At 45.2% G+C, this 27,843-nt stretch overlaps 2 protein-coding genes across 9 annotated transcripts; one reads left to right on the forward strand and one right to left on the reverse strand.

Moving 5' to 3' along the window:
• Positions 1–16: 16 nt before the first annotated feature.
• SNRNP35 (small nuclear ribonucleoprotein U11/U12 subunit 35) lies at positions 17–1,880 on the forward strand. 4 transcript variants are annotated; one of them, XM_064466270.1, is made up of 2 exons: positions 17–133; positions 842–1,880. In XM_064466270.1, exon 2 carries the CDS (start codon positions 845–847, stop codon positions 1,640–1,642), a length of 798 nt encoding a protein of 265 aa, XP_064322340.1. In that variant the 5' UTR covers positions 17–133; positions 842–844; the 3' UTR covers positions 1,643–1,880. The 4 variants fall into 4 exon arrangements, with proteins under 4 accessions (XP_064322340.1, XP_064322339.1, XP_064322338.1 ...); XM_064466269.1 differs by having other exon boundaries at positions 25–204; XM_064466268.1 differs by lacking the exon at positions 17–133 and adding an exon at positions 213–383.
• Positions 1,881–2,836: 956 nt separating this feature from the next.
• RILPL1 (Rab interacting lysosomal protein like 1) lies at positions 2,837–27,843 on the reverse strand. Of its 5 annotated transcripts, none has more exons than XM_064466264.1 (8): positions 27,151–27,842; positions 23,446–23,596; positions 17,904–18,022; positions 16,341–16,559; positions 13,130–13,302; positions 12,524–12,616; positions 8,295–8,382; positions 5,681–5,821 (listed from the first exon to the last, which is right to left on the reverse strand). In XM_064466264.1, the coding sequence occupies exons 1-8, from the start codon at positions 27,448–27,450 to the stop codon at positions 5,816–5,818; spliced, it is 1,149 nt and encodes a 382-aa protein (XP_064322334.1). In that variant the 5' UTR covers positions 27,451–27,842; the 3' UTR covers positions 5,681–5,815. The 5 variants fall into 5 exon arrangements, with proteins under 5 accessions (XP_064322332.1, XP_064322334.1, XP_064322336.1 ...); XM_064466266.1 differs by lacking the exon at positions 8,295–8,382 and adding an exon at positions 9,221–9,296 and having other exon boundaries at positions 5,682–5,821; positions 27,151–27,840; XM_064466263.1 differs by lacking the exon at positions 5,681–5,821 and adding an exon at positions 5,835–7,048 and having other exon boundaries at positions 27,151–27,843.

The following is a 27,843-nucleotide window of genomic DNA, read 5'->3' on the forward strand; positions in this document are numbered from 1 at the left end:
AGGGGAAACCGCCGCCGGGGAGGGGCTGGCGGGGTCTCCCGGCGCCGCCAGCCGAGCTCCGACCTCTTCCCCGGGCTTGGCACCGGCACCGAACCGGCACCGAACCGGGCCGGACGAGGAGAGACGGAGGGAGGTAAACGCATCAGCTATTCCTCAGCGCCACATTCACCACACGGCAGGGCGAAACGCACCCGGGGACGGAAGGTGCGGGCTGGCGACACCTCCACCCACTGGGGAGCGGGGAAATTTGGTTAAATAAACGCCGGCTCGGACCGGCTCCCCCCGCCCCGCTCCGCTCCGCTCCGCCCCGCCGGGGCCCGGCGAATCGGCCTGTGCTGACGGGAAGAGCCGCCTTCCCGCCGCGCTGCGCCGAGCGGGGTGAGGTGGGGTGAAATGAGCGGGGGTGGCCTCGGCCGTGGTCGTCAGGCGGGGGTCCCGGCGGCCGCGGAGCCGCCTCAGGCCGTGGGGACGGGGCAGGGCCGCGGGGGAAGGCCGGGAGAGGGAAGGGGCCGCGTGGCTCCCTCAGGCCGGGGCGAGGGAAGGAGGCGCGGGGGGGGGGGACGGGGCTCCTTCAAGGCGGGGCGGATCCAGCCTCCGCGACATGGGTCTGCCCGGGGAGGTGAACTCAAAACAGCGATATTGCTGATTTATTTAAGTTTGTCAAGCTTCTGGGGATATTTTTGGTGACAAATACCATACAGCAGTGTTGAAAGTGCTTCTTGCACTTACTGCCCTTCTTCCTAAAATACCTGTGTATGTGTGTGATGCATGTTGACGGTTGGACTTGATGATCTTAGAGGTCTTTTTCAACCTTAATGATTCTATGTTTTTTCCCCACTAGACGATGAACGACTGGGCCCCCATAGCAAAGGAGTATGACCCCCTCAAGGCTGGGAGCATTGATGGTACAGACGAGGAGCCCCATGACCGTGCCATATGGAGGGCCATGCTGGCACGCTATGTACCCAACAAGGGAGTTACAGGAGATCCTCACCTCACCCTGTTCGTAGCAAGGCTCAACCTTCAGACCACAGAAGAGAAGTTAAAGGAGGTCTTTTCCCGGTATGGAGACATCAGAAAGATCCGTCTGGTTCGAGACCTGGTCACAGGATTCTCCAAGGGTTACGCATTTATTGAGTACAAAGAGGAGCGTGCTCTCCTGAAGGCCCACAGAGATGCCAACAGGCTGGTTATCGATCAACACGAGATCTTTGTAGACTTTGAACTGGAAAGAACTCTCAAAGGATGGATTCCTCGGAGGCTTGGAGGTGGTTTTGGAGGCAAAAAAGAATCGGGGCAGCTACGGTTTGGAGGACGGGACAGACCTTTCCGAAAGCCCATCAATTTGCCAAACATGAAAAATGAGTTCTACGGAGAAGGATCAGCAGAGAAAAGGAACTGGTCTCGTGAAGGAACAAGGGACTGGAGAACAAGGGACCGAGACCATGAAAGGAGCAGAGACAAGCGATGGCCAGAAAGGGACCGGTCATGGGCTTGGGGTGAAAGTGAGAGAGAGAGGGACTCCAAAGAGGAGAGGAGTAGAGGGAGGGAGAGGAAGGACAGAGACAGGAAGGACAGGGATAGAGACCGGAGCAGGGAAAGAGATACCAAGAAACAAAGAGACGATGATAAGCATCGATAGGTGACAGTGCCTTGTGCCTGGGGTGTAGTGTCTACCCTTACATCCATAACGTTTCAGCTGTGCAGATGTTGCCTTGCGCCTGGGGCTGTGAGCAGCATGCCCTGAGCAAGGAGCTGTTACTCTTTTGTGCCTGTGACTCTTGCCGACCAGCTCTTTGTAGCTCGGTTGCTAATGCAGTTAAGGTATGTGTTGAATTGTTCTTCAGAGAAAAATAAACTTCTGTGTTAATATTTTCAAACCGGTGAATGCTGTAAGAAACGCACCACACGTACAGGCATCCCACTGAAATTGAGTACACGCCTCTTTTGATACCCACATGGCTGCCTGGACTGGGGCTCCTGAGAGAGCTCTGTATTTCATTATTTACATGCCAGATGTCATTCACTTAGTGAGACAGATGCCCTTTATGAAATAGTCACTTGTTGAAGAAGTAATGAAATAGCAGCAAATAAGCTTATGAAAAATGACCAAACAGGAAGCTGATGGGAAGTGACTTTATTTTCTTGAAGACACTGGGACAGGTGAGATGTTTAGTAATACTATGTCCTTAACTCCTGTGAGGTGGGAGAGAAACACATAATAAGTCTTGTCTTTTTTTTTTTACGTCATGGCAGGATGTCATTCCCTTTCATTAGAGCAATGCGCACTACAGAGCAATAAGGTCAGAAGACACCCAGTGTTCCTGATCAATCCATGGACAATCACTGAAGGATGGTGTTGTGGCTAAATGTGGGTGCAGCTTCACCCACTCTGTCCTTTGCTCCTCTCTGCAGGCAAAGTCCTGCCTGTACAGGGTTTAAATCTTACTCTGTAAATTGGGTTTTCTGCTGGCTGCAGCTGAATTGGGGAAACACAGGGCAAAACAACTCCTTTACAGAGCCAGAATGTACATACAGACACACATCTTCCATTGAGGAGCGTACAGCGGTTTCTAGAAAAGGCTCTGTCGTGTCCTTTGTAATTTCCTAAATATTTGCTCTGGCAATTCCTAAATATTTGCTAATGTATTTTAGAGTGTATTTTTTTATCAGACTTTGAATGGCCCATCCTAAACCTTGCCCAGTTTGAGGTTTTATTTCCACGAAGAGTTGTATGAGCTTTTTTCAGGGGAAAGAGGACAGAGCTGTATGCTGCATCCCCAAGAACAGACAGTATTACTTTTCCACAGAAAAAAGGACACAAGTCTTGCAGAAATACTTATTTTTCTGAAATATTTATTAAATCGTTAAAATGATTTACTGCCCAACCAAACAAAAAAAAACCCCAAAAACCAACCCAAAAAAACTTCAGTGATCCTGCACTTCGCAGACAGGATTGTTATGCCCCTCACCTCACGACATCCTGGCCCCTTTTCTAAAAGCCGATTTTACTTGAATATTAAGAAACAATACATGACAGATCTTCAAATCTTTACTTACTCTTCCCTACTCACCATCCTTTCCGATGGCACTTGGAGTGTATAAACGCAGCATTTCTAGCATGAGAATGAGGAGCGTAGTGGTTAATGCTAGTAGGTCAGGAGTAATTAATTAGATTTTTGAGGTAATGGGCCACAGAGATGAGTGGGGGAAGGTTGTACTGCTTCGTGCCATTGTGTGAGACTGGCCACAGATTTGACCCGACAACAGTGTGCTGGGCTCTGGCGAAGAGGACGAGCTTTATGTGCACTAGCCTGGGAGGTGTCCTTGGTAACGCACCAGCTTAGGTGCTGGGGAAAAACAGTTCAGTCTGTATTTCTGTTATCCCAGTTCATTGCTCTCAGCCCATTTCAAAAGTGATGTGCTTATTCAGGCCATGCATCCGCTGCGTTCTTGCATTGTTTCTGATCACTGCGTCTCTTGAATGTGCTGAATGACAGTAAACTCTGCTAGGGAGAAACTCAGCGGGCATCATTCACAATTTACTTTAACTGCCTGATATAACTGTAGTGTACTTTTTTTTTCTAATATGGAAGTGAAATTGAGATCTTAGCAACTTAAGTATCATTAAATTAAAACACTCCCCCCCATTTAAAAATTGCTTTTCACACAGTGGGGGGAAGCGCTGCTGTTTTATGGATACAGCTTTCTGTAAGCATAAAACTTAAGATATGTTACCAAAACGTAACCAGGCAAAAACGTATCTGCCTAATACTAGCATCAGGCACTACCGTCACTATTTCAAATGCAGATCTTTCACGTAAGGCCACATATCCCCCTTGCCCCAAACAGCAATGACACTAGGGAGACACAGTAAACACCTTCCCTATCTAGAACGTGCGGAAGGTCTGTGTTCAAAATGAAGCACAGTTACAGCCAGGAGCAGAGCAACATTCAGCCCACCATTGCAAAGAATGGTTTCCTGGCATGCTTTTGCCACAGACGGGCTAACCACCATTTGCTGCTCCTACACATTAAAGAATCCAGAGTCTTGGATCTCCCTGTATTAAAGACAACTGGCCTGCACTAAGCCCTCTGGCTCGCTCTCATCTCGGAGTCCTTTGAAACGTCTCCATTCAGTACCTGGAGGAGTTGGAGCTTTACTCCAGCCCGAGCACTGCTTTGTGTCCCTAGCGCCACTCCTGAGAAGAGGCTCTCCTCCGAGCAAGCAGAGGAGGCACCCCACCTGGGGGTGGGGTGCCAACAGCAGCTCACAGCCCCCTGCGCTAAACTACAAGCACAGAAGTTGCCTATGGCCTCGTGGTCACCAGATGCTCCTGGCCAGCAGCAGGGCGCTCCAGCACGGGCTCTCCCAGCATACAGCCATGTTCACAGAAAGACCTCAGCACCTCCCTCACAAGGAGCCACCGGCGCACTCGCCCTCTCCTGCCTGGATAGGTGCCTTCGTGGAGCGCGTGGTGCAGAGGCAGGGTGTGCGCCAACACTGGCTGTACGCAACAGTTACGCTTCATTGGGCTTTAGTGTTCTGGTTTCTGTAAATACAACTGAGGTCTTACAAACTCCATTGTAAAGCAGATCTAAATCCCCCCTCCCGGCAGCTCAGCTGTGCCCCTTTAACTGCAGGCTACCCAAACATCACCATTGCTAGCGGTGCCACCTGCACATAAATAATTCACCTGCTCTGCCCAAGTAGTGTTTACACTAGTCAGAGAAAATGTTCTGAGTTGGGGTCATCTCTGAGTCAGTTAAAATAGTTCACGTCAGCTAGCTGAGGATGTCTTTCACTCTGAAGTGAGGCAGTCTTACCTAGACAGAAAAGTGGAGTGTGACTTAATTAAAAACCTGTCTGTGGGAAAGAGACCTAATTCCTTTACAGCAGCTGTCTGCTGCTTCAGGGGGAAGTCCCCAGTAAGAGGGAAAAAATTCAAGTGTTAGAATTGAATCCTTGGAAGCAATTTTGTTTTCCATTAGTACTGCAGAACTCATGGCAAAATGCAAGGCACGCTCACCTCATACATGGGTTTCTTCATGCTTTAGGCACTATAAGCAGCAAGGGAAATGCACGCTCACTATCCCTCTCAAGGCTACTCCAGTTTATCAGTTTGTATCAGGTGGATTTCCAAGTGGTTACTCTGCAAAATGCAGATGCCAGCTGAACATGACAGGACACAGCAGTGCTAAGCCGTGGAGAGCGGCCAGCTGTCGTATCCCTCTTGAAGTAATTTTTACAGAAATAAAAAGCAAACAACTGATAGTGTTAACAGGGTAAAAGTGTCTTTGCTACTAGATATTGTACACTGCAAACAAACGTCTAATAATGGCACAGGTCCTTTTTTTTGGTTTAAAGAAGCTTGTGTTACTGTAGTTAATGCATGAACAAGACCATAGACTTGTTATTCAGCACAAAACAAGTCATCTAGAAGCTTCCATGTCCGAGGGTATCAGCAACTGTTACTACAAAGCTTGGATTCTGTTTTCAGCGAACAGCCACCAAGTAAACAGTGAGGGATCCCTTTTGAAGAGTATATCTGAAACACAACCGCTGAGGTGTGCAAGGCAAATAAAAGTGATGAGCTGCCGGATTTGTTTACAGAAGCTTCTTGTTACGAGACTGTCGAGATCTACTGCGGTAAACTGAACACCTCGAGGTTTCAGTCACAGGTGCTGCAGGGCTTCTTGTCCTTGTTCGGTGTAGGAGTCATCTTTATTTGAATTTGACCATTCTCCAAAAGTATCCTGGAAGTGAACGTTTTTCTGTGATGCCTGCATGCGTTTCTTATCACGAGAGAAGAAACTAAACCTTCCGGGAAGGGAGGAGTAAGGGAGGGGAGGGAAAAGAAAGACGACTGTTTACCATCTTGAAAACACTTCAAACACCCGACACGATACACAGCACAATAAAACACAGAGCAAAAAATCTCTTTGCATCTGCAAACATCAAGGCAGTGAAGCCTGATGGGAGTGCATGTCAAAATGTTATTAGAGATGAAGTCATTGCAATCTCAAGCGGTTTGGCTATGGAAGCTTCAGTTAAGCTCTAAATGCTGTTGACTCTGCAAGGTGCGGGTATCATTTTAGATGTATATTCCCCCTTCCCCAGCCCTGAGATAAAGAAGCAACACAATACATGTTAGTTTCTTGGCATAAGTAAAGTGGTATCTTCGGCATTAAATCTGTAAAATTTACCTTAAGGCAGAAATAGAGAATGTTTTTAGGGTGTCAGCAGAAAAATTCATTAAGATAAGAAAATAAGGCTCCACATTTTTTCCAAGTGTATAGACTTTGATAGACAGACTTGATTCCTGCACAAATAAATGCACATATGTGCACAAGAGTTTGCAGGATGAAGGCTCTAAACAAATGCACGCAAGTCTGCACGTCATTTCCTGTCACACAGCTTGGGTGCTCTAAGAGAATGACGTACACGAACCAACAGCCATTTAATACAACAACAAATTGCCAGCTGACAACAGAGCTAAAAAAATACAGTTGGAAAAATCCTTAGTACCATTTTATTTGTATAGGATGAAGTTACTTGATTAGGCAAATTCAATATTCGTCAGGACGTCAGAACAAGAGGTATTAGTGCAGTGTTTAGGTCTGCTGAGAAATGCAAAAGTTGTGGTTCCAGCTACCAAAGATTTGAGTTGGCTGCACACCCTTTTGGTTTTAATGGTGCGCTTAGGGAGGTGAATATTGTTTTGCTTGCCCAGTACCAAGCATAATGCAGCTCTGATCCAGGACGGGAATTGCTAAATGCTGCTACAGTAACAGCAAATATAAACGCAGCTTTGACAGGTGATGGAGTATTTGTCAGGGAATAAACCTGACCCTCTATCCATGCCCCACCATCCTCAGCACTCTTCCTCCACCCACACTCCCTGAAGTCTCCCCTCAGTACCATGATCCCAACCGTCCAAGCCGCCTTGTGCAGACCAGGGAGCTCTGCCTTCGATGTCTCTAGTCACATACGAGGCTGTATTTGAGTGTCAGATGAGGTTTAAGGCAGCTTTCCTGAAAAAATATCCTATCATACGTGCAGGTAAGCATGACGATAATTACAAAGAATATCAAGAATATTAAGAATAATTACTTCTTGACTAGCAAGTGATCTAAAAAGCCACACACGTGCAATGCCAGATAACTAACATTGCTAGCAGGACCTGAACTTTTGCATTTCCTGGCTTCAGATGTGCAGCTTAAATAGTGAAATAAGTCTTTTGCACTTAATTAGCCTCGTACTTCTCTACCACCTTCATCTCAGGAGCTCATAAATTCACACACATATGCTACGTCTTTTCAGGGCCAGATCCAATTCCAGCTGATAAAAGAAGTGTCTAGTCACTGAGGCTTTCTGCTGAGCATGTTTGGTCCTGAACGGTCAGGCTTAGTATCCTGAAGTCCACACAAAGGACTGCTGTATTTATGTAGTAAGTTTCAAATGTCAGAGTTCAGTAATTTGTCACTTTATCATGAAATTAAGTAAGAGAAAAGTATGTTCATAAAATCTCTACATGAAGCAGAAGGATTGGGCTTTTTTAACTCCTTCTGAAACAATTAACATTGTTCTTATGACCAGAAAACTCTCGTGGAGGATGTTTGGAAAAAGCGTGTGTGTGTGGAGAGGAAGGGAATTTAAATACTGTGTTGCTGCTGTAAACATAAAGGTCACTAAAGCAGCGGTTCTAATGCAAAGGGAGTTCGCATTAACAATTATCAGCATGTCTTCCAGGGACAGCCAAGAATAGGATGATAGAATAGATTACTGAGAGTGCATACTCTACTCCAAAATACATAATTAGAGACAGAATATACAGTGAATAGATAGAAAGACATGGAAGCAACAGCCTATAATTAACACTGGAAATTAATGTAGATATCAGCCATTACATTCTGTAAATCTAACTGATTTGTAACAAGTCATTAGAATGACATGGGTTTCTTAAAAAGCATTGGTGTGAATTGTGCACAGGCACACTTAGTAAGCAAAATTAACAGATGCTGGTTAAAATTACGTATTGCAATAATTTTTTAAGGAGAAATGATTGGTTTAGCATGGTAACGTTAAGGCAAAAGGTGATAAAATGTCAATACTTGAGGATGAGCATGGAGGGCTAGGATGAGTGGTGTACCGACTGGTCATTCTGATTGGCACTTTGTTCCTCTGTGATCCCACAGGCAGCCGATGAGAATGCAACCAGCAGTGCATGTTAATGCGGGGTCATGCAAAAGGAAACCACGGTACCGAACATTTAAAAAAAACAAATTCCTACAAGGGACACAAGTCTTCTTATTGGCTGCAATGTGGGATCGTCTGGAATCAATCCAGCTGCTACCATGGGCATTATGGCTGTAAAGATCCTGGTCAGGAAAGTACAGACACAGAAGAGATAAGACTGGAGCAAGGGAAAGAAAAAGCATTCCATTAAAAAGAAAAGAGGCAAACTTGATACATGGGGTTACTCTGAATTACCACAAAGGACATGTTACAGGGAGAGGTGGATCTGCATCACCCAAGACAGCTCTCCTCAGTGAAAAACTCTTGTTTAGAAAAAGCAGTCATTGAAACAGTTTAAATTGCTTTTGAATTTCTGAAAGATACCACTTTTCTGTTGTGAGGCCGCCTGCAATCTGGGTTGTTCATCAAGGCATTACCACCTCTAGCAATGCAGAGCAGAGTGCACGTTTTTCTTCCCAAGAAACAAACAGGCACATACATAATGAAATGAAGGATGAAGGTGTATGTTAAGAAATACAGAACAGGACTCTGCTGTAACTACTGGATATTTGCATGGAAAACAGGGTTAGACAGGGCCAGCATTACAGTTAAAGATTTTACAAATGTTACAGTTGATAGTTTCAAGTTAAAAATCAGTATTGCAGGTGAAATCTTGAAATAACCTCCTATGCAAGCTACTTGGTTAAAGGGTCTGTATGTCTGCTCCAGAAGAACCTGCATTGCTTCACATGCAGAAAGATGCCAACTGCAGGCAGCTAAATACTTATTTGAAACCTTGCAACTACTCTAGCAGAAACACCTTCTAGCTGGCTAGCAGCAAGACTGTTTCTTTGTAAGAGTTCAGCACTTTCATTACACATTATACAATTCATGCAACTCAGAGGTTGAGCGAGCACGCTGGCGAGGTGCTCTACGCCCGGCCAGCCCCACACAAACCTGCCGACACACCTTCATCCGTACCTGGAACACCCTCTGTTTTTCTAAGGATTCTCCTCAGAGGTTCTCCCTCGTGCCAAATATTTTTTTGAACTGTGGACTAATGTCAATTAAAGATTAAGGTGAAATCACGAGAGACATTTCACTTGTGACCAAATGCAGCTCTCCCCAACACAGTCACTCTAATTGCTATTCTTAGATTAAAAATAAAAACAAACAAGCAAACATTGTTGTATCATCATCAGTAGCTAGGACTTCTATTTTTACGTATTGTGGAACTGTCCATGAGCTGCAGAAATGAGACAGACACATCAGCTTTTGTAGACTGCAAGAATAGGAAGAAAACTTAGGGCTGTTTCAGGCATTACATCAGTGACAAACAAGCACATATCCTTAAAGAGAACACAAAAGGGTGTTTTCTGCTCAAAACAGAGGGAGCATTTTTAATCCTTGTACTTTTCCTCCTCAGTAAAGCCTCCTGGTTACATTATTTCATCAAAACTGACATGTGATGTGGTAGAGGCAAATGTAGAAACCAATCAGTCTGAGATCAGAACTCAGAGTTAGCCCCAAATGTGCAAACCTGGGAGTGAAAAAACATTGATTTCTGTAACTTATGTTTCCCTTTCTTTATGGGGATGCAGCACAGAATCACCTGAGCACGTTTTGGATGGCACAGGCTACGTATACACGTCTCATTACCGAAGATACTCGGTCGCCAAGGGAGAAAGGTGATATTACACAGACAAGCATAAAACTTCTCTTGAGCGGATAGCAACAGCATCTCCTATTTTTGTACTTCAGCTTTTTGTTTAATCAGGAGGAAAAGTCTGAAACGGAGGGAAAAGCAACCCTACTTTCATTCGTGAAGGCACTCTGCACACAGATGCCAGCATTACAAGTATTCACCACATCACTGGGCGTGGGGAGTTTGCGTGCCAGTGTGTTACCCAGGTAAGGTACAGTGAGGTGCTGACAGCATCCTGCCTGGGAGAGGGAGACAGGAGCTCTGGAGACAGCTCACAGCAGGCAGGGACTGCATGTGGGGCAGGAGGGGTGGTGTAACAGCCCAGAACAGATGCTACACTTTGTTTTTCCCAGCAGTGAAATGTCCTGTCTTTTTAAAACCCACCTACGAGTGCACTGTTGACAACACACACAAAGAGAAGGGGAAGAAAATAAACCCACACATAGCCAAATCCTGTCCAGACAGGCTTCAAGAATAAGACGAACCTGAAAACTACTACCATCTTTCAGGTTACTAAAGTAGACGGTTTTATCTTCCCTTATTTAATATCATGGCTAAATGAAGAGAGAGCAGAAAGAAACCTGGGGACAGAGCATGACAGCTACAGTAAGTAATTTCATCTTAACAGCGGTTCAATATGTGCTTCCACTGTCTGGTAGAAGAGGATTCTTGCTTTTCTGAAAGGGGCCAAAACACCATGATTTTCTGTTTATTGTGTGCAGTTTTAGTTATATGAGTTTAACACAGACTGAATAACAGAAAGATCAGACAGGTGTCTGAAGACGTGCCTTGATGGAATGGTCTGATGCTCAACAGGTTTTCACTGATAAATTAACTGAGAGGAAGAAGGCGCTGAGATAACTGGTTGAAAACTCTTCTGTGCCTCCTGCCATGGCTCCCTGAGTTGCCTATGCATGTATGCAGGAGGGAGGGTCAAAGCTAACACTCTGCCAGCATGTGTTCTGTCTTACATTTCTACATCTCTATTTACACTTTTATGCTGCCTCTGCTTCATAAATCAAGCATGGAAACTACCATCACCACAAACTGCATAAGCTGAAACCATCCACCCCGCACGGGATAAGCTTTAAAAAGTACCAAAATCAATATAAAACAAAAGAGCTTTACAGCGGAGATCTTGTGGGGCAAAGTACTATTATTATTATCATCGCAGTTGCAGAATGAAAACTTAAGTTTGAACTCAAAGTGTATTTTCTAGTCATGTGAGAGGAAGTGTTCTCTCAGCAAACAAAGCAGCACAGACAGAAGCTGGAGTTCACTGAAAATAATCAAAAACGCCCTTCTGACTTTCTGGTGTTTTGGATCATCCCAGATCTTCCAAAGGAACTCACTCTCACAGGGCTGCTGCTATTATTAAACAAGGACTGAAGGTTATGGACATGGGGACAGGATGGAGGAGCTTTTTATGTGGAAACAAATGACTGTTCCAAAATCATTTATGAAGTTAAAAATGTTAAGCTTCCAGTATCACAAAAATCCAAAGACTTGCTATAAGGTTACAAGCCTTAATTTTGAATAAATAAGTGTACAAGGAGAGAGTTTCATCAGACAAATGGGTTGGCTAACACTGTGATTTTATAATTAAATGATATACTAGTAAATGCACACCTCTGACAGTAAGCTTAGGTTTTGGACAGCAACATTAAATACTTTCCCAGAAGAATGTGGGGTTCTTTATAGCCAAGAAAGCTGGCATCCTCTCCAGCAGCAAATTTCTTTGGCAAACAAAAGGGTTTTGTGCTGTACATGTGGTGCAAGTTGGGTCAACAGGGAAATGGGCACAGCGAGGTCATGGGGAAACCTTGCTCTTGACACTCAACTGCTACAGGTCTGCAGCTGGTTTTACTTGTGAACAACACTCTTTACAGGTCTTCTGGGCATGACCTGGGGGCCAGTTGTTTCTGACGCTCCACCACTCTGGGTCTGTGTGTTACGGAACTGGGACTTGCACTTAACAGGAGCATTGTTCCTTCAATCCTTGCACACGGGGTCTGGCACTGACTTCAGTTTTGGGCACACAGGACAGGCTGAGTGGTGCTCTGGATAAGACCACAACTGCTAATGCCTCCTTTTGGAGTATGTCTATGTGGCCCAGACAAGAAAATTCTTTAGGAAGATCAGGTGTCTGTGTTTAAGAGCTCATCAGCTCATACTGGCTATAATAAAACACTGCAACACATGCTTTTCTGGTTAGCCTGAATAGTGCACTTAAGAAGGAAACACTAGAACTGGAGTGGGCTCCTTGGGCACACCAGTCTGGCCCATAAACACAAGCACATGGAGGACTGTTGGACTCCCTGCTGCTGACCGCATGTAGGGAGCAAAAGGTGCCACAGGAAGTAGTCTGAGACTGAAAGCTGTCCCAGATGTGGGCAAAAGTTTTAGCCAAAGCCAAATGCTGTTTCATGGTACCTGTCAAATGCTCCTTCAGTGTCTCTCCTGTCTACATTAGGGATGTGGTTATCTTAATTTTTAAATTCTTTAAAATTGTACTACCCATAAGAAACATCTAGTATTTGCAGACTATATCCAGTATCCTTAGAAAATATACTACTTACAGTCGTTTGATTCCAGATTCAGGCTGAGTTGAGGGTTTTGACTGAATTATGGGTGTAGGTTGAGGGGTTCTAGTTTCTTCTTCTGTTTCCTCACTTGAAAGAAAGAAAACATAATTAATGTTCTCCTCCCAAGCCACTGAAGCACTTTAAGTTCTAAAATTCAATCTGAGGTAGTACTGTTGATGAAGAAATGCAAAAGATCTGTTCGAAGCTTGCAGATTTTTCTGTCAACCTAGGAACAGCACCTAGAACTGGGTCTCCTCTCAATGTTTTCTTCCCCTTGTGATAAGGAGAGGGAAAAGATGAACACATTGTATAAAAGTTCTAGAAATTTCATTTTAGACCCATTCATTTTTGAAGTTCAAAAGCATTAAATGTTTGTAATCTTTCTAAGATGCAGGGGGAAACTGGGAGTTAGGGAAGGACATAGTTCTTCCTAATTTTGAGGAACTGATTCAAACTAAAGCCATATGCATGCAATCTGTACTTTAAGCCTTTGCAGAAATAGAAGCTTATTGGACACTATTTAAGAGCATTTATTGTTTCTAGACCTGCCCTATGGCTCCTGTGTGTACAGCATGCAACAAGGGAGGAGATCTAACCTACCTTTTGTAATATAAAAGCTCCTCTTGAAGTAAAAACACTTTGGATTTCAATTCATTCCTCTCATGAAGGACATCCCGGAGCTCCTGCAAGGTGAATCTTGGACGATTCGGATCTTTTAAGTCCATTGCCATCTTTTCTGACTCCGAGAGGCAGTCATCATTGTTTGGTTCTGTCTAGGAAGTGAAACACAGGCTTTAACTGCATGATGCAAGTGCATGCCTGAGGAGTTTAAGGTATTTATCAGTCTAGTTTCCAACCTCTTCCTTTCAGCACTATTAAATCCTCTTTTAAGAGAAACACAGCAATTTTAAGAGGGAAAAAATGTAGAAGGAATTTGTTTTTCATGTTAAAGACTGTCAGCAAGAATGGCTCAGTGACCACTGTGTTCTTTCCTGTGCTCAGGCTGATGACACACACAGGACTGGTGAGACCATGGCAAGCCTCTGAAAGATGATCTGAGCTCTGTTCTCTCTCTCTTTTTGCCTGGTGTTCAGGGGAAGCTTGCAAACGAGGAAGACCTAAGTGTTGTGACCTACAAGCAAAGCCCTGTGCTCACAGGGATCTTTCATAGAGTTACATGCTCGGGAAAACAAGCACCAGTTGTTTCTAGCAGGCCTGAACACAGTGTCCAACCTGAGCCACCTTATAGGTGATAAGTTTTCTTGTGGAGAAATTCCTGTGGAATCCAGACTGCCAGAAAGTCCACTGAAAATGTATAGACCAATTTCTGATGAACAAGTCATTTTAAGGAATTCATACTTTTAACAAATGGGGTAAATCAAACATCTGCCTTTTATATAAACACTGAAAAAAACGCATAGCGGAGATTATAACAGTTCTTCCAGCTCTTCCCACAAAGAGAAAGTTCTTCTGGATGTAAGCATATTAAGTGGAGATTTAAGTTTATATCCCCTTAATGCCTTTATTTAAAAAATCAGGATTGATGTTAGCACCAGGGCCTAGCTACAAAGTGGAAGAAAATTGCAGATGAATGCTAGATGAGGCATTTATACACGTCTACCCTTCTCCTTCTCTGAGAAGAGTTCACTGGAAGCTTGGAGGAATTTTATCCTCCACCCCCCAGTTCCTGTGGCTCCCAACAAGCTGGAACTTGCACTCTAGGCACATGGTTGGATTCCCAGGCCTGTGGGGCTGCTTCCCATTACGCAGGAAGACTCCAGCACTATTTGGCCCTAACTCCTTGTGGAAATGCAGTCTGTTTACACAGCACACACAAGACCATCATTCAGGTCCCCTACTGTTGTTCTCCTCAGTGGCTGTGCAGAGCTGAGGACCAGTTAATAAGAAATCACAAGCTTCTGGGAAGGGAGCTCAGGATCAAGATACTGAAAAGCAGCTACAAGCCTTTAGAGGTCTGCAGGATTTCTAACAATACAAATAATCACAGGGCACTATGTTCCAGCAAAGTACATTTGAAATGTAGCAAAGTACGTTAGAAATGTGATGCTTTTTGCAAGGAGCGACTTGCTGTCGCACATGGAGTCAGCCTCCCGTCCTCCTAATAGGATGCAGAGATCAGAGTCTCAGAGCCCCTGTGTTGCAGTGACGCCTTGCTGGGATACAGGCTGGAAATTTGAGGAGCTAAGTACTGAAATTCTTAAAAGAGTCCATTTTTTGTAAGCCTGATCCTCCCCTCTTTTGAGCTCATGTGTTTGTGAAACAGTTTTGCTATCTATTGATATATAATTTCAGGTTAAACTTGGCTGGGCTAAGGTTGGTGTGATATCAATTTCTACAGCAGGGATTGCAGTCCTTGTCCTGCAAAGACAAAGCAGCAGAGCAATGCTCGCTTGTCCATTTGTTTGATTCACCCCATTCATCCAAATGCATTTTTTTACACAGACTACAATAAATAAAGACTGATGCAACCTAACAAGAGGTTCAAATAAAATTACCCAAATGCTTTTCCTCTTCTTTAGCGCTCTAGGGTCTGAGCTGATGCCTCTTCTTTTGGCTATATATTTGCCCCACACCTTTGCCCAAATAAGCTATTTTTGCTGGGTTTTGCTCAAATCAGCAAAGGCTGAGCAGCCTGTAGCCAATGCAAATGTACTTGACCGAAGCCAACAAGCGCTGTCCATTCCAGAGCATGCAGCTATTCTAGCTTTCTGCTTGCCACTGCAATTCCTGTCTAACCATCATCCTGGCAAAGAGAGCGGGGAACGGCTCTAATTAGAAGAGGTGCCATTGCTGTGGAACTGAAGAGTTGGAGATAGGTAAAGAATGCATCCTTTCTCTCCAGAGACTGAAGACACTTTCACTCCTGCTGGCTCCAGGCCTAGGCTCCACAGCCCCATTTACAAAGCTGGGTGTCCTGGCTGAATTAACAGCAATGAAATCACCCTTTTCATTATTAATACAGTGCTTGCCCAATTCAGCAGTGACATGCTAACACAACGCTGGCTGTCACAATGTGAGCAAGCAGTAACATTTACTTTTCATGAACATTTGTGCTAGTAACACTTCACAGCAAAAGCAGAAATAGGGCCTAAGTTAGTTCTTCTAAAAGGCGCCTTCAAATATAAATATGCTGATTTGGTAGCAATAGACCAGCTTAGTCCTAACAGATCAAAAGTGCCATAAGCACTGCGAGGACCAAGTGTGCTAAGTTCTGCATTGCTGCTGGGACCCCTTCTGACATAATTTCTTTTCTACTATGGTTCACAGGCCACCACCGTCCTAGTGCACGGCACCTTTGGGACCCATTAGGGCTTGTGTATTTGCATACTTGGCAAGGCTTAAGCTACTTGTCAGCTGTTTATCTTTTGGAAAACCCAGACTCTTGCTCTTTTGAACATTGCTCTTTTGAAGCAATGATTTGTTCTGGTACCTGGTGAATTCTGCAGCCTAGAGCATGGCCTAATGGTTACACTCCCTAGGATGTATGATGGGTAGCCAAGCCTAAGGGGAGAGCTGTTCTCTCATGCAGACATCCCAGTGCTAACCTGTGCTGCCACTCAGCCTTCTGTGCGACCGGTTCCCTCCTTTAGGAAGGAGTCTGTTCCACTGGGTAGTCATCCACCCTAATGGAACCTTTGCTGTCACCGTGCAATGAGTGATGCTGCTCTCTGTATGTCCCACCATTGCCTCTGACGTGTATCAATCACATTTATCCAAAGAAGAGGTACTCAGTATGAAGTCCAAAGCTTTTTAAAAGGCTGTTTAAAGAGTGATTTGAAGTACTTCTTACCTTTACTTCCTCCTCATTTTGGCTGTCCTCACCCTGCAGTTTTTCTCTCAGTTTCCCCAGCTCTGCTCGCAGGTTGCCCATCTCCTGCTCCTTGGTTTGCAGATATGCTTCTAACTCCACCTTCTGCTCAATCAGTGCCTTCCCCTGAGCCTCAACAACAGTGATCCTGTGCCGCAGGTCATGGTTAATTTTCATTAACCTGTTCTGTTGCTGCTGAAGCTGCAAAACATTGATGCAATAGGTCAGCATGCATTTGGGCGTCAGGTGTGATGGCCAAGCCCCAAACATCATGATAAAGAAAAGGTAGTGGGTTCCTGTTGAATTTAATCTGGAAAATTCTCCCCCCTCCACACCCCCAGATTAGTTTTTTGTAATATCTAATTAACTACTACAGTTGCAGTCTCCAAAATTTAATTGGTTTCTAAAGAGGCATTTTTCCCCTAGCACAGGGAATTCTTCAGTTAAAAGCAAATCCATCACTTCTGATACTATGTTTCAAAAAAAAGCAAAGTTCAAGGACAGGGTGGTTTATGGGACCCTGAATCAAATCTTAACCCAGAGTAGAAGAGAGAACACAAGACAGAGGAGTCCTTAGTATTCAATTTATAAGTACTTCGCTTTGAGCCCTTAGCCTCTCTCATAAGGTAGGATGTGACCTGCTGGGCATCGTATGGACAGCACCGATCTGAAAGGCCACAGCACCTGCCCGAGGCACTTGGGTAGAGCAGAGATCATCTAGGTCTGGGCCTCACTAGCACCAGAAATGTCCCATGGCCTAAGGAGATGAGGCAGCGTGAGGACGGAAAGCAAAATATGGGTAAGGAGGTCACTGCTCCTGGCACAGAAAGAACCAAGACATCATGTGATTCCCAAAGTCACAGTGAAGTCTGTGATTCATCTAAGACTAAACCTGGAACCCTTGTGCTGTGGCCCTCAGGGCCACCCATCCTCTCAGTGACCTTCTGTTCACGGCTGGCAAACATCAGTGACCTGGGCTGGGCTCAGGCCCCTTCCTCCCACCCCCTTCCTGAGCAAAGAGGTAACCCACATCGCATCCCTGGTGTGTCAGTGCGTGTATGGAGTCCCCACTGCCAAACTCTGCGGAGAGCATATGTAAAACATACGGTAGCCTGCTCACCCACAGCAGGGATCTCTGAGGGGGTGAGGCACGGGGGTGCTGAGGAAGTCTGCACTGCCAAAGCAGAGAGAGACTCAAGAAGCGAGAGAAAGATACCCATCCTGTTCCCATGAAAGGGGAGAGGTATCAGTTCTTTAAGGAAATAAACAAACCAATGTGTCCTTCCCTCATCTTCCTCTCTTGTTACACTGGTTTCCAGTCCTGTTCCAAGTGTGCCTGGTCCTTCCGAATGCAGTGGAGGGTATGCATCTGCACTGAAGACTGCCTAATCATTTTGGACACACCACAGTTATGCCAGACAGTACAGTTACTGGACTAATAATTGGGCACTGCTTACAAATTCTACATTAACTTAAAACTTGAAACCAGGCTATGGAAGTATGGGGGGAGAAAGAAGATAAATAGAAAGACTAAGAGCCACTTACAGCCTCTACATCCTCATTTTTAAGTCCGAGCTCCCGGTCCTTTGCTCTGATTTCATCCCTCTGTTTATCTACCACTTCCTTCAGCTTCTTCATGACTTGCCGCTCTCTCTCTGACATTCCTGGTTAAAAAAAGAACACAGAAAACAAACTAAGGACAATCAGGAGCTGCTGAGACTGAGCACAACAGTGCGAAATATTTAGGTAAAGACTCTGGAAGTTGCCTACTGGTAGAATTACAGAGAAGCTGTTGGAAGATGCTTTAAAGGATGCTTCATGGGTAACAGGGAACATAGATGACACAATCCACTCCGCAAAGTCACTGCACAGAAATTCCTTAAAAAAGGAACTGACATTCCTCAGAATCATTTATAACAGTCAGGTGACACTGCTACATCTTGCTGCCTCAGTAGTTTTACATAAGTGTTCACACTATGCCCCAGGGAGCTTGGTCATCTCTGTGACAATCTGTAGAAACAGCTGGCCAAGACCCTGCGAAAACTGTAAAAAAGATGGTCTGGATCCTCAGCAAGATCTAAGCAACATGCAACTGTTGTGGATAACATCTAGACCCAAACTAGCTGAGGCACACTGCACTAGAATGATTTTATATTGAAACCCAGTTTTGCGTTGGGTGAAAGGGAGATGAAGCAGGACCTTCAGAGGGTACCCCCACCCCAAACCTAGAACAGGAATTTAGTCTGAATTATGGTCACATATTTTCTCCTCATGTTTTGCAACCCTTTCCCCATTCTGTTATGTGATAATTCATATTTAGAATAACTATTTCAGCAAAAAATACTACATGGCATTTCACTTGTGAAAGATGTTTGGAACACTGCCAAGAATCCAACAATGATCCTGTTTGAAAATAAATAAAGGATAAGATTAACCCGAAATCTGACCAACAAATCATTAGGAAACGTCATAAATCACAAACCAGGAAGGATTATTCCATTATTTGCCATTACAGAGGCAATTGGAACAGGCACTACAGTGATGGGCTCTTCAGAGCAAACACAGACCAGATGATTTAACTCAGTGAGATGATAAATCTACTACACTAACTTTTCCTGATAACTGCAGAGACATGCAGTTTGATGGTCCTAAACTATCACATAAAATCATGTTGCACAACATCCCTCAGGATGGCTTGAAGTTGAAAGCCTGTGACCACGGCAGCGTATGGCTGCTCTGGCCAAAGTCCAGTCCAAGCAGGACCCTCTGCGGTGGCTGGAAAGCCACTTCCTTTTTAATATATTAAAGCAGTTCCTACATCCCACATCACAAACATGCTGCATACACATCAAATGTATCCAGACAGTCGAGTGTGTACTTTCTAACATCAGCTCAGACTTTCTCGTTATGTTCTTCTCACATCAGAGAAATCCAAAGTTGCTCCAATAAGAAAATGTAGGCTGCGTGCCTTTAGGAACTCCAGCTTACAGATCATCTACAGTTTGAACTGAGGGATAATACTATAGAGCAAGGCAAACTTGAGAGAAAGGGAGTAACGCTTTGGTGGCTGTGCGTTCCTGCAGCAGCTGCGTGTTCCCATGCAGGCATAAAAAGCGTACCACTGCAAACACGGAACAGCAGCTCTGATCCCTCATTGCTGAAGAACCAGAGCTATGGTACAGCAGAGAACAGGTAACTGCCCTGCTGGGAAAAGGACTGGTGATCATGGCTGGCCAGGAATGTGGTTCAGAGGACATGTTCCTGTCAAATGCCAGAAAATTGCTGAGGGTGACATGGTGTTCACATTCTAGTTTTACATTCTCATCTTTTTTAATTCTGTGGTAAGTTTGCCTGCTCTGTTTCTGGACCCTGGTATTTATCATCTCTCTGCTCTAGGTTCTTCTTCTGTGCGGGATAATTTTAATTCTTCTCCATGGTAACAGCTCATACCCACCAGAGAAGACAAGTAAACACTGACCCATACTGCTGCTTAACTCTTCTAAAAGATCCACACTCTCCCGTCACTACACAGGTCTGATACACCACTGTATCCGCAAATCTCACTACAGGTTCCTGGATCCACCCTTTGTACCCAGTCTCAGGGCTGGGGCCTAACACATCAGCTGTATTTAGAAACAAAAAAATCCAAAACTTTGCCCTGAAGTGCAGAGGGACTGCAGTGAAACTTTAGACTGGTGGTTTCACCCCAGTAGGAGCTAGGAATAGCGAGTGCAGATATATTCATTAGTACTTGTGAGATGCTTTGAGATCCCTAGATAGCAGGTGCTATTTAAAGAATAAAGTACCATTTCAGTGCTGACTGCTTTTCTTCCCACTGTGCTCATTTTTCTCCCTAACATTTTGTGAGCATAAAAGACTTCAATTGTGTGCACATATCACTACATTATCTGTTTTATTTCAAGAGGAGGGGAAAAGAAAGGTGGGAAGTGTTTGTGAAACAGTCAGGTCTTCTATTTCCTCAGGCAGTGGGGAAGAGGAGAGGGAAATCAGTAAGTGCCCTAAATGTAAAGTAATTATCTCTAAATGATTCAAAGTCTAATATCTGCAAGATCTTAAAAGGCACACCCAGCTGGCTTTCCTCGGCACATCCCACGAGCAGCTTCCTGTGAATTGCTGTAATCATAGCATTGTCCAAGCAAGAGAAAGGAAAGCAGATGAAAAAAAAAAAAAGAAAAAAAAAAAAAAAAAAAAGGAAAAGAAACGGGGGTGTGGGTGTGTGGGAGCATCCTTGATGTTTATGTTTAGGGACCTGTTTACTGTTGTTTACACACCATCTATCACAACAGGCCAAAGTGTCAGTCAGGGCCTGTGGCACTTTACCACTAGAAGTTTGCCTCCACTTTTGAAAGGGAATTGTAGGTTTCTCAGCAGCCTGGCAAAGAGGCTCACACAAGTGTTGATATCCTGCTGCTTGATGGTATTACCGCAGCCAGCTGGAGACAGCAGCTCCCTCACTGCAGTGACACAGCACCTTGCTTGTCCTGTTTGACACACGTTGGGTCAAGTTTGCTTATGTGACTAGGATATTCTGATCAGTCAGCACCATCAAGTAGTGCTCAGTCCAGCTTGGGAGGAGTAGCATTAATGGATGTTGCAGACTCATCTTTAACGTCTCCTGTGTATTTTGTATTCTGTCACACGTCCTTTCATGTGAACCCTGCTCTGCTCAGACTCTTGGCAGATGCCCTCTGTGCAGAACAGTCCCCTTTAGATACAGCTGCACCTGCCTCTCTCTTGAACACCTTCATTATGCTAAAGTGAGGCTCTGTGAACTCTGATGTGACTATTAATTGGCAAAGATTGAATCTCAAAGTCTTGCACACCCAAATCACTGGCCTCTGTTGCCTGTGCTAAAAATAACTGTCTGGTGAGTAAGCAGCAAGCTGTTAATCCCAGGGGCTAGCCGCTAAGGGGAGACATGATCACAATACTAAATCATGCTGAGATATGAAGACTGGAGTCTGGTCAAAGTTAGTCCAGCTAACTAAGTATTTAGCTTGAAAACCTGCCTCTGTAGACTCTATATGTATCTGATCAAATGATGGAGACTTAAAAAAAGCAGCATGACTGCTTTTTGACACTATCCAAACAAATCAGTTGAGACAAATCTATCCCCATTCATTAATAACAAAAACTTCCCAAAAGGAATACAGCTGGGTTTGAGGTAATAGGTCCCAATAATAAGGTGGAGTTGCTATGAACTCATGTGATTTGACTGAAGATGATGGTTTTGGTCAAAGAATATCAGTGATCCCAGAATCTGGTCTCCGGAATGGGTTTATGGGTTTTGTTTGTTTGTTTTGAGTAGACACAGTAAAAATAACATGAAAAGCATGCCTGGCATCTGCTTGGCTAGCTGAATGTGAAGAGTATGTCTATATTTAAATAGCACATGAGCTGCAGTGAGCTAGATACCCACTGGAAGAAGGAAAAAAAAAAAGAAAGAAGAGAAAACAAAGGGGAAGGTGGTTCTTTATAACAAGATGTCATAGTCTTCACAGTCCGTGACTCATCACTGCCATTCTGAAATTTTGCAGGGAGTTCATAAGGATGATGTTGAACTACTTCTTTGGATTGTCTCCTAAATTGCATTTGTTTTAAAACATGGTGATCTTGAGATATTTAATAATTTTTACTTTTTGAAGGTTTCGTTGTACTCCTCCCCAGGGCAAGTGAGAAGTACTTGGTCTCTGGGAGGAAACAAGGGCAACTTCTGCAGTGTTGGATGGAGTTTCATCCACCTACAGTGAGCCTCAAGCTAATCCCAGCCTCCAGTGTCTGGAAAAGGATATCCCTTTGTTCCTTATGCTTTATTGGACAGCTGCAATGGCTCAGCTATGTGGTCTGGTTTTCAGACTGGCCAGTGACTTTCCATGCTACATGCAGGATGCTAGCCTTCTGAGGGAGCCAGGACTTTACTGATAATCGGAACCTACTGTGAAAGTGGAGCTGTGGCCTGAAGAAGTGGACTGGAGTCCTGTCCGTGTACAAGTAGTTCAGAAAGCCACCCACTTCCACACTGATTCACCATCACACGCCATGTTTTGCTGCTGAGTGACGCTGTCACCATTCTCAGCTGTCCGTCCCACCTCTCAGCTTAAGGCTGCCTCATCCCCAAAGCTGCACAGTCATTTTTTTCAACTCCTCAGCTTACACCCCAGCAAAGTATCATAGAACGGGATCAGTAGCCAGCAGCCTCAAACGAAGTGCTATGAACTGTGGAGCAAACACATCTGTTCATCCGCCCCTGCTCTTGGGAAGGAGCTATTTGCTGAGCTGTGGGTGAGAGCTGAGGATGGCAATTGTTTCAGTTGCTGCAGTGAAATCTACCTGTACTTGCGAGTCGGAATCTTATCTCTTGAACTTCATTCTGCCTCAGGAAAGAAGTTGCCCACAAATTGGTTGTTTCAAGTCTTTAGGATTCACCCACTCCCTGGGTCATAAATCTCTTCACTTCTAAATTGGCTGTAAGTCCCAAACAAGTGAGGGAACCCTAAAGGCAGGAAAACCAAGCAAAATCAGTCTCTTCTATACTAGGAGACTATCACAATATTCTCCCAGAATATTTCCATACGGTGGACTGATACAATTCACACAAAGAAATCCTGATTTGCTGCTTTACAGTTATCCCAAACACATCAACAGTTGCACTTATTTTTGTGCATAATGGTGTGAAATAAACATTGCTCAATGGATTGTTCCGTTTGTGTTAGAAAACATATGGAGGGCTTAAGAATGTTTTTTGCAAGATGTGAGCTAAAAAGAAAGAAAAAAAAAAGTGATATACCAAACAGAAAAACCCAAAGGAAGCTAGATTTTACTTTCAAAAATGCTTCTCAATCAAATGAAAAGCTGTTCAGGTTTTTCTTTCCCTCCTAACCCCACCCCTTATCATGTCTTCAATATCACCATGTATTCAGAGATTTTCTAGTCGGGTGACAAACCCCAAACCCCAGACCTGCATTAATCTATAGGAAAAAAAGCCAGAATATCCAGTCAAAGTATTTTGGTAAAGTATTGCTTTTTATAACAAAAGCAAGTACTGAATTTGAAGTATCAAACTTGCCTTCATGCTTCTGAAATTCCTCTTCTGTGAAATTAATGTCTTTGTGAGACAAGTTTGTCATCAGTTGTTTATTCTCCTCCTGCAGCTGTGCAATTTGGGTAAGGAGGTCCTGTGCTTCCCCTCTCCAGACATCCTCCACCAGTTCTAATTCCTAAAGGGTAGACCAGGACAACACATTTATATTTTTAAACATATTAAGAGTCTTTGACTGGACTATTTACAGATCAAACTAATAACAATCCTACTATTCTTATAGAAAACAATTAAACAAACTTTGAATTTCTTAGAAGACATCTACTTTTCTAAAGCCAGCATCAAGAAAACTATCACAGTCTCCTTTTGCTATATGCTGAATGTAAATAAATACATGAGGAGACAATTCCTGATGCAAACATTTTTTACATGCAAGTTACCCAGATGATACCTCCTTATGACCCATTTTGCTGTGAGGACCAGATTAAGGGGACTGCTGTCAGACAAGATAACCAAACATGAGCAACAATTGCTTTCTGCATCCCGGGAAGCAGCCGCAAAGGCTGTTATAAATGCCCCAGAAACATCACACAGCGTGGGCCAGGGTTAGGCATGCTCATTTTGAAAGAGCAGCACCTCTAGTCTAAACTTCTGTTACAAAACACAAGTGTGAAATAATGAGTGCGTGATACAGCGCAGCAAACCCAGAGCTCCCAGTCTGCATGGTAAACACAAGCCGAAACTGTGCTGCTTCTTATGCAAATTGTTCTATATGGAATGTCTTGAGTGGCATCTGTGTCAGGGGCAGCGAGACCAGTCAAAACACCACCTCCCATTTGTCAGGGCGCTGTGTGTCAAGAGCAGCTGTCACCAATCCCCGTAAAGGTCAAATTAGGACAAAAAGCATAAAGACCTCAAAGAAAAACAGTTGTATTTAGAGCTTTACTCGTTCCAAAAGACTTTGCCATAAATCCATTTTCATGTATGTGCTTCAAACAAAAAAAGCTGCATGCAAATCACCGGAGCCAGGCTGAGTCACTTGCTGACTTTACATTCATCCAGCATGCCCCTTTGCTACCTAACAACAAAACACATTCAGACAACAACCCCGCCAAGCACAGCTCTAGGCTAAAATAAGCTCTGCTAAGAGATTAAAGGATAGCTTTCTGCTTTGAATGTATGCTCTGATAATGGGAAATCATGTTCCTATTGACTTTCAGGTCCCAGCAACTTTTAACTCCAGCATTTGTTACTGCATTGCTGTCTTTTTATAACACTTACTAAAAGTTTGCAGAAAACACTGTATGACAAGTAGATGATAAGTAACGTAGAGGTGTTGTAAGCTATTCAGACTTAATCATTAAGAAGTAAAGTTTTGTGAATGACCTCTATTTCACTTGAAACTCTTTATCTTGAGAAAAGCAAATCTGTAATGAAACTTTATATTGACAAATACACAGACTGTTACAGTGATGCTGCATATTACAACTCTGTAGCTAAAACAACATGCTGACCTAGTTTAGATAATAAACCAGCCCATCCATCAGTTATAAGCATACTGACAAAAACAAAATAGAACACACACAAATCCCCAAACTATCTAAAGTTACACCATTTATGGGTGGCCGCACTGTAAACACACAACATATTAAGGCTTGCCTAGGCAAAATCTCTTCTTTACTGCTATTGAAGAGCCCAGTGAACTGGAATAGAAATTAACTTCTGCACCCTCAGAAGCATCAGCCAGAGAAGGCATATCGATGAGCTAGGAGGTGCCAGACAGCTCAGGAAACTCCAAGCAGTGCTGAGCCAGCTCTATAGGCAAAACAGATTCACATCTAAAGATTTTAAGTGCTGAAATCTCATAAACTGATACTTGCAAGGACCACTAAAAGCTTGTCTGGATTGTTTTTAGAGGCTATTGGGTCACAACTGTTTCTCAGTCTCTGGCTTTTTCTGCTTGCCAGTACCTGTCCTGTGTAAGACAGTCTTCAAACCCTCACATGGCAACACAGATGGATGTGATGCTGCTGTTCTATGGAGACTTGGTGCACTGGGAATCAACTCGATTTAAAAAATATGTATCACGTATTTTATTTTCCCTGTTAAAATATATTTCCACCAAACACTCTGTGAGACATTTCTTGACTATAAGAGAACCATTTCTACTCTGCTGGCTTAACTGGCAGGGAATTGTTGACATCTGGCAAGTACAGTGTGATGCAGTTGACATGTTTAGGAAACTTTTTAACACATCTATGAACTTCAGAAGCATCTACACAGAACATCAACTCGTACAATGATACTGGGGGTTGCTGCCAGGCCCAGTTCAGCATCCCCGTCACCACACAGCATTCTGTAAATACCTGAGATAAAGAGTTACTGTTCACTGGCAGGACAGTGGTCTCTGTGCAATCAGTGGGGAGATGTGACTTATGGCAGTTCTTCCCAGAGGTGGCATGCCCTCAAAAAACCTCCTGGCAGTGAGGGCTCAGGAAGAGCTACTTCGATGCTAGCAGAGGGCGTGGGTGCAGAGGGCCCAGCACAACAGACCACCCACTTGCCTCCAGGTTAGATCTGTTCTAAGGGCAAAGGCACGTGCTTGGTACATATATCTATTCTCTAGACCTTCTTACTTCATGCTCTGGAGACTTATTGGGGGTTTATACATTAAAGATCTTCTACCACACTTTTCAGAGACACCGCCCTGGAACCTTCTGCAAAATGTTCCAGGAATTACCCTGGATTTTTCATACGCTAAGCAAAAGTCCCCTGACTGACTCTTTAAAACATAAAACTTGAATTTATGTACATTAAAGCCAATTCTTGAAGACTGAGGTCTCTCTTCCAGAAATTCCCTGACTCCTTTTTATTCTGAATCTGTGTGTGCAAGCAGGAATGGCATGAGGCAGCAGGGATGATTTAGCACAGTCACCTACTAGAAGAACCATTTCTTTAAATCAGTTATCTGGATGGTTTAAAGAGTAGATCTGCCACTTGCACTGCAGTAAGTGGAGCAACTCATGCTGCCCTGCCACATGTGTGTAACATGATGTGGGAAATGAGCTCTGCTTTGAGCTTTCACGGGAGTGGGCTCAGAGAACACTATGAGTGCCCAGACCAAGCCAAGGGACAACATCTTGCCATCAGAGGACGGAGCAGGAATCTGGGAGTCTTCTCCCCTACTCTTCTGCTCTAACACTGCCCTGAAATCACTTGGTTCTCCAGCTCTCTCCTACAACTTGCCTACCCGGTAAGTGTGCCAGGAAGCCTAGACTGCTAAATCATTCACAGCTCTGGGGATAAAAGCACGGTACTGTCGGTGACCTTTCCTGGCCTAGCAGGAAGCAGCATTACCCTCTCGTCAGGAGACGGGATGGAGCAGGAGTCCTAATCGGGGATACGCAAGCAAGGGGAAGGAAACGCAGTGACTGGGGAAGGGGTGGAGAAAGGGAAGGAGGAAGGAAACTTCCAGGAGGGAAGGAAAAATACCGACAACACACCCAAACCCTCAGCGACGCGGAGGCAACACCCCGGCAGAGCCTGCCAGCCTGCCCTGGCCGTACCCACAGGCCGCCCCGCCGACTCCCCGCATCCCGGCCCGCATCCCCGCCTCCCTCTTTGTTTTCCCCAGCAGCTGCGCGGGGGGGAAGCGGCGGCGGGGCCGGGGCCCGGCGCTCCCCCGGGGCGGGCTGCGGCGGGCGGGGGCAGCCCTGCGCCCCCCGGCCGCACCTTCTGGTGCTTCCGCTCCTTCTCGATGCGGTCCATCCTCTCCAGGCGCAGGCGGTCGAGCTCCAGGCGCAGCTCCTCCATCTCGGGGTTGATGTGGTTGCGGCTCACGAGCACCTCCAGGATCTCCAGCACCCGCACCACCTTGGGCATGAGGCGGGCGATGGCCTCGCAGCCGTGCTGATCGATCACCCGCTCAAACTCCTGCCCCACGGCCGAGGCGATATCGTACACGTCCATCACCGTCAGCTCCGCCGCGTTCTTCTCCAGGGCGGGCGGCGCCCCGCCGCCGCCGCCGTCCATGGCTCGTCCGGACCCGCGGCGCCCGCATAGGCGGCGGCGGGGCGCTCGGCTCCCCCGGCGGCCCCGCACACGGCCCGCGGCTCCGCCAACTCCGCCCGGCTGGGCTCGGCTCGGCTAGGCTGGGCTCCGGGGGGGGGCGGTGTTTAAACTTGGCCGGGCGGCGGGAGGGCGGGCGCGGCCTCCCCGCCTCCTCCCCGCCGCTGGAGGCCAATGGCGGGGATCGGCGGGACCCCGCGGCGCGGCCCCCGGCCTCGCCGGTTCCCGGGGCGATGGGGCTGGCTGACAACCGGTGCTCGGCGTGGCTTGCCGTGTGCTCCCCTGCGCCGGGCAGGGCGGGCTCGGCCGCGGCGGGGTCCTCCCGTGCTGCTGGCGCCGCTCGCTCCCGGCACCAGC

Source organism: Phalacrocorax carbo, chromosome 15 (genome assembly GCF_963921805.1).
Source record: "Phalacrocorax carbo chromosome 15, bPhaCar2.1, whole genome shotgun sequence".
Taxonomy (NCBI): Eukaryota; Metazoa; Chordata; class Aves; order Suliformes; family Phalacrocoracidae; genus Phalacrocorax; species Phalacrocorax carbo.

Bases quoted from the DNA above. Each gene is read 5' to 3' on its own strand.
- SNRNP35 (XM_064466270.1), top strand. From the start codon at position 845: ATGAACGACTGGGCCCCCATAGCAAAGGAGTATGACCCCCTCAAGGCT.
- RILPL1 (XM_064466262.1), bottom strand. From the start codon at position 27,450: ATGGACGGCGGCGGCGGCGGGGCGCCGCCCGCCCTGGAGAAGAACGCG. The intron at 23,597-27,150 runs GTGCGGCCGGGG...TCTACCCTTTAG, and splicing joins AGGAGCGGAAGCACCAGAAG to GAATTAGAACTGGTGGAGGA. The intron at 5,822-12,523 runs GTAAGTAGTATA...CCTTCCCGGAAG, and splicing joins GAATCTGGAATCAAACGACT to GTTTAGTTTCTTCTCTCGTG.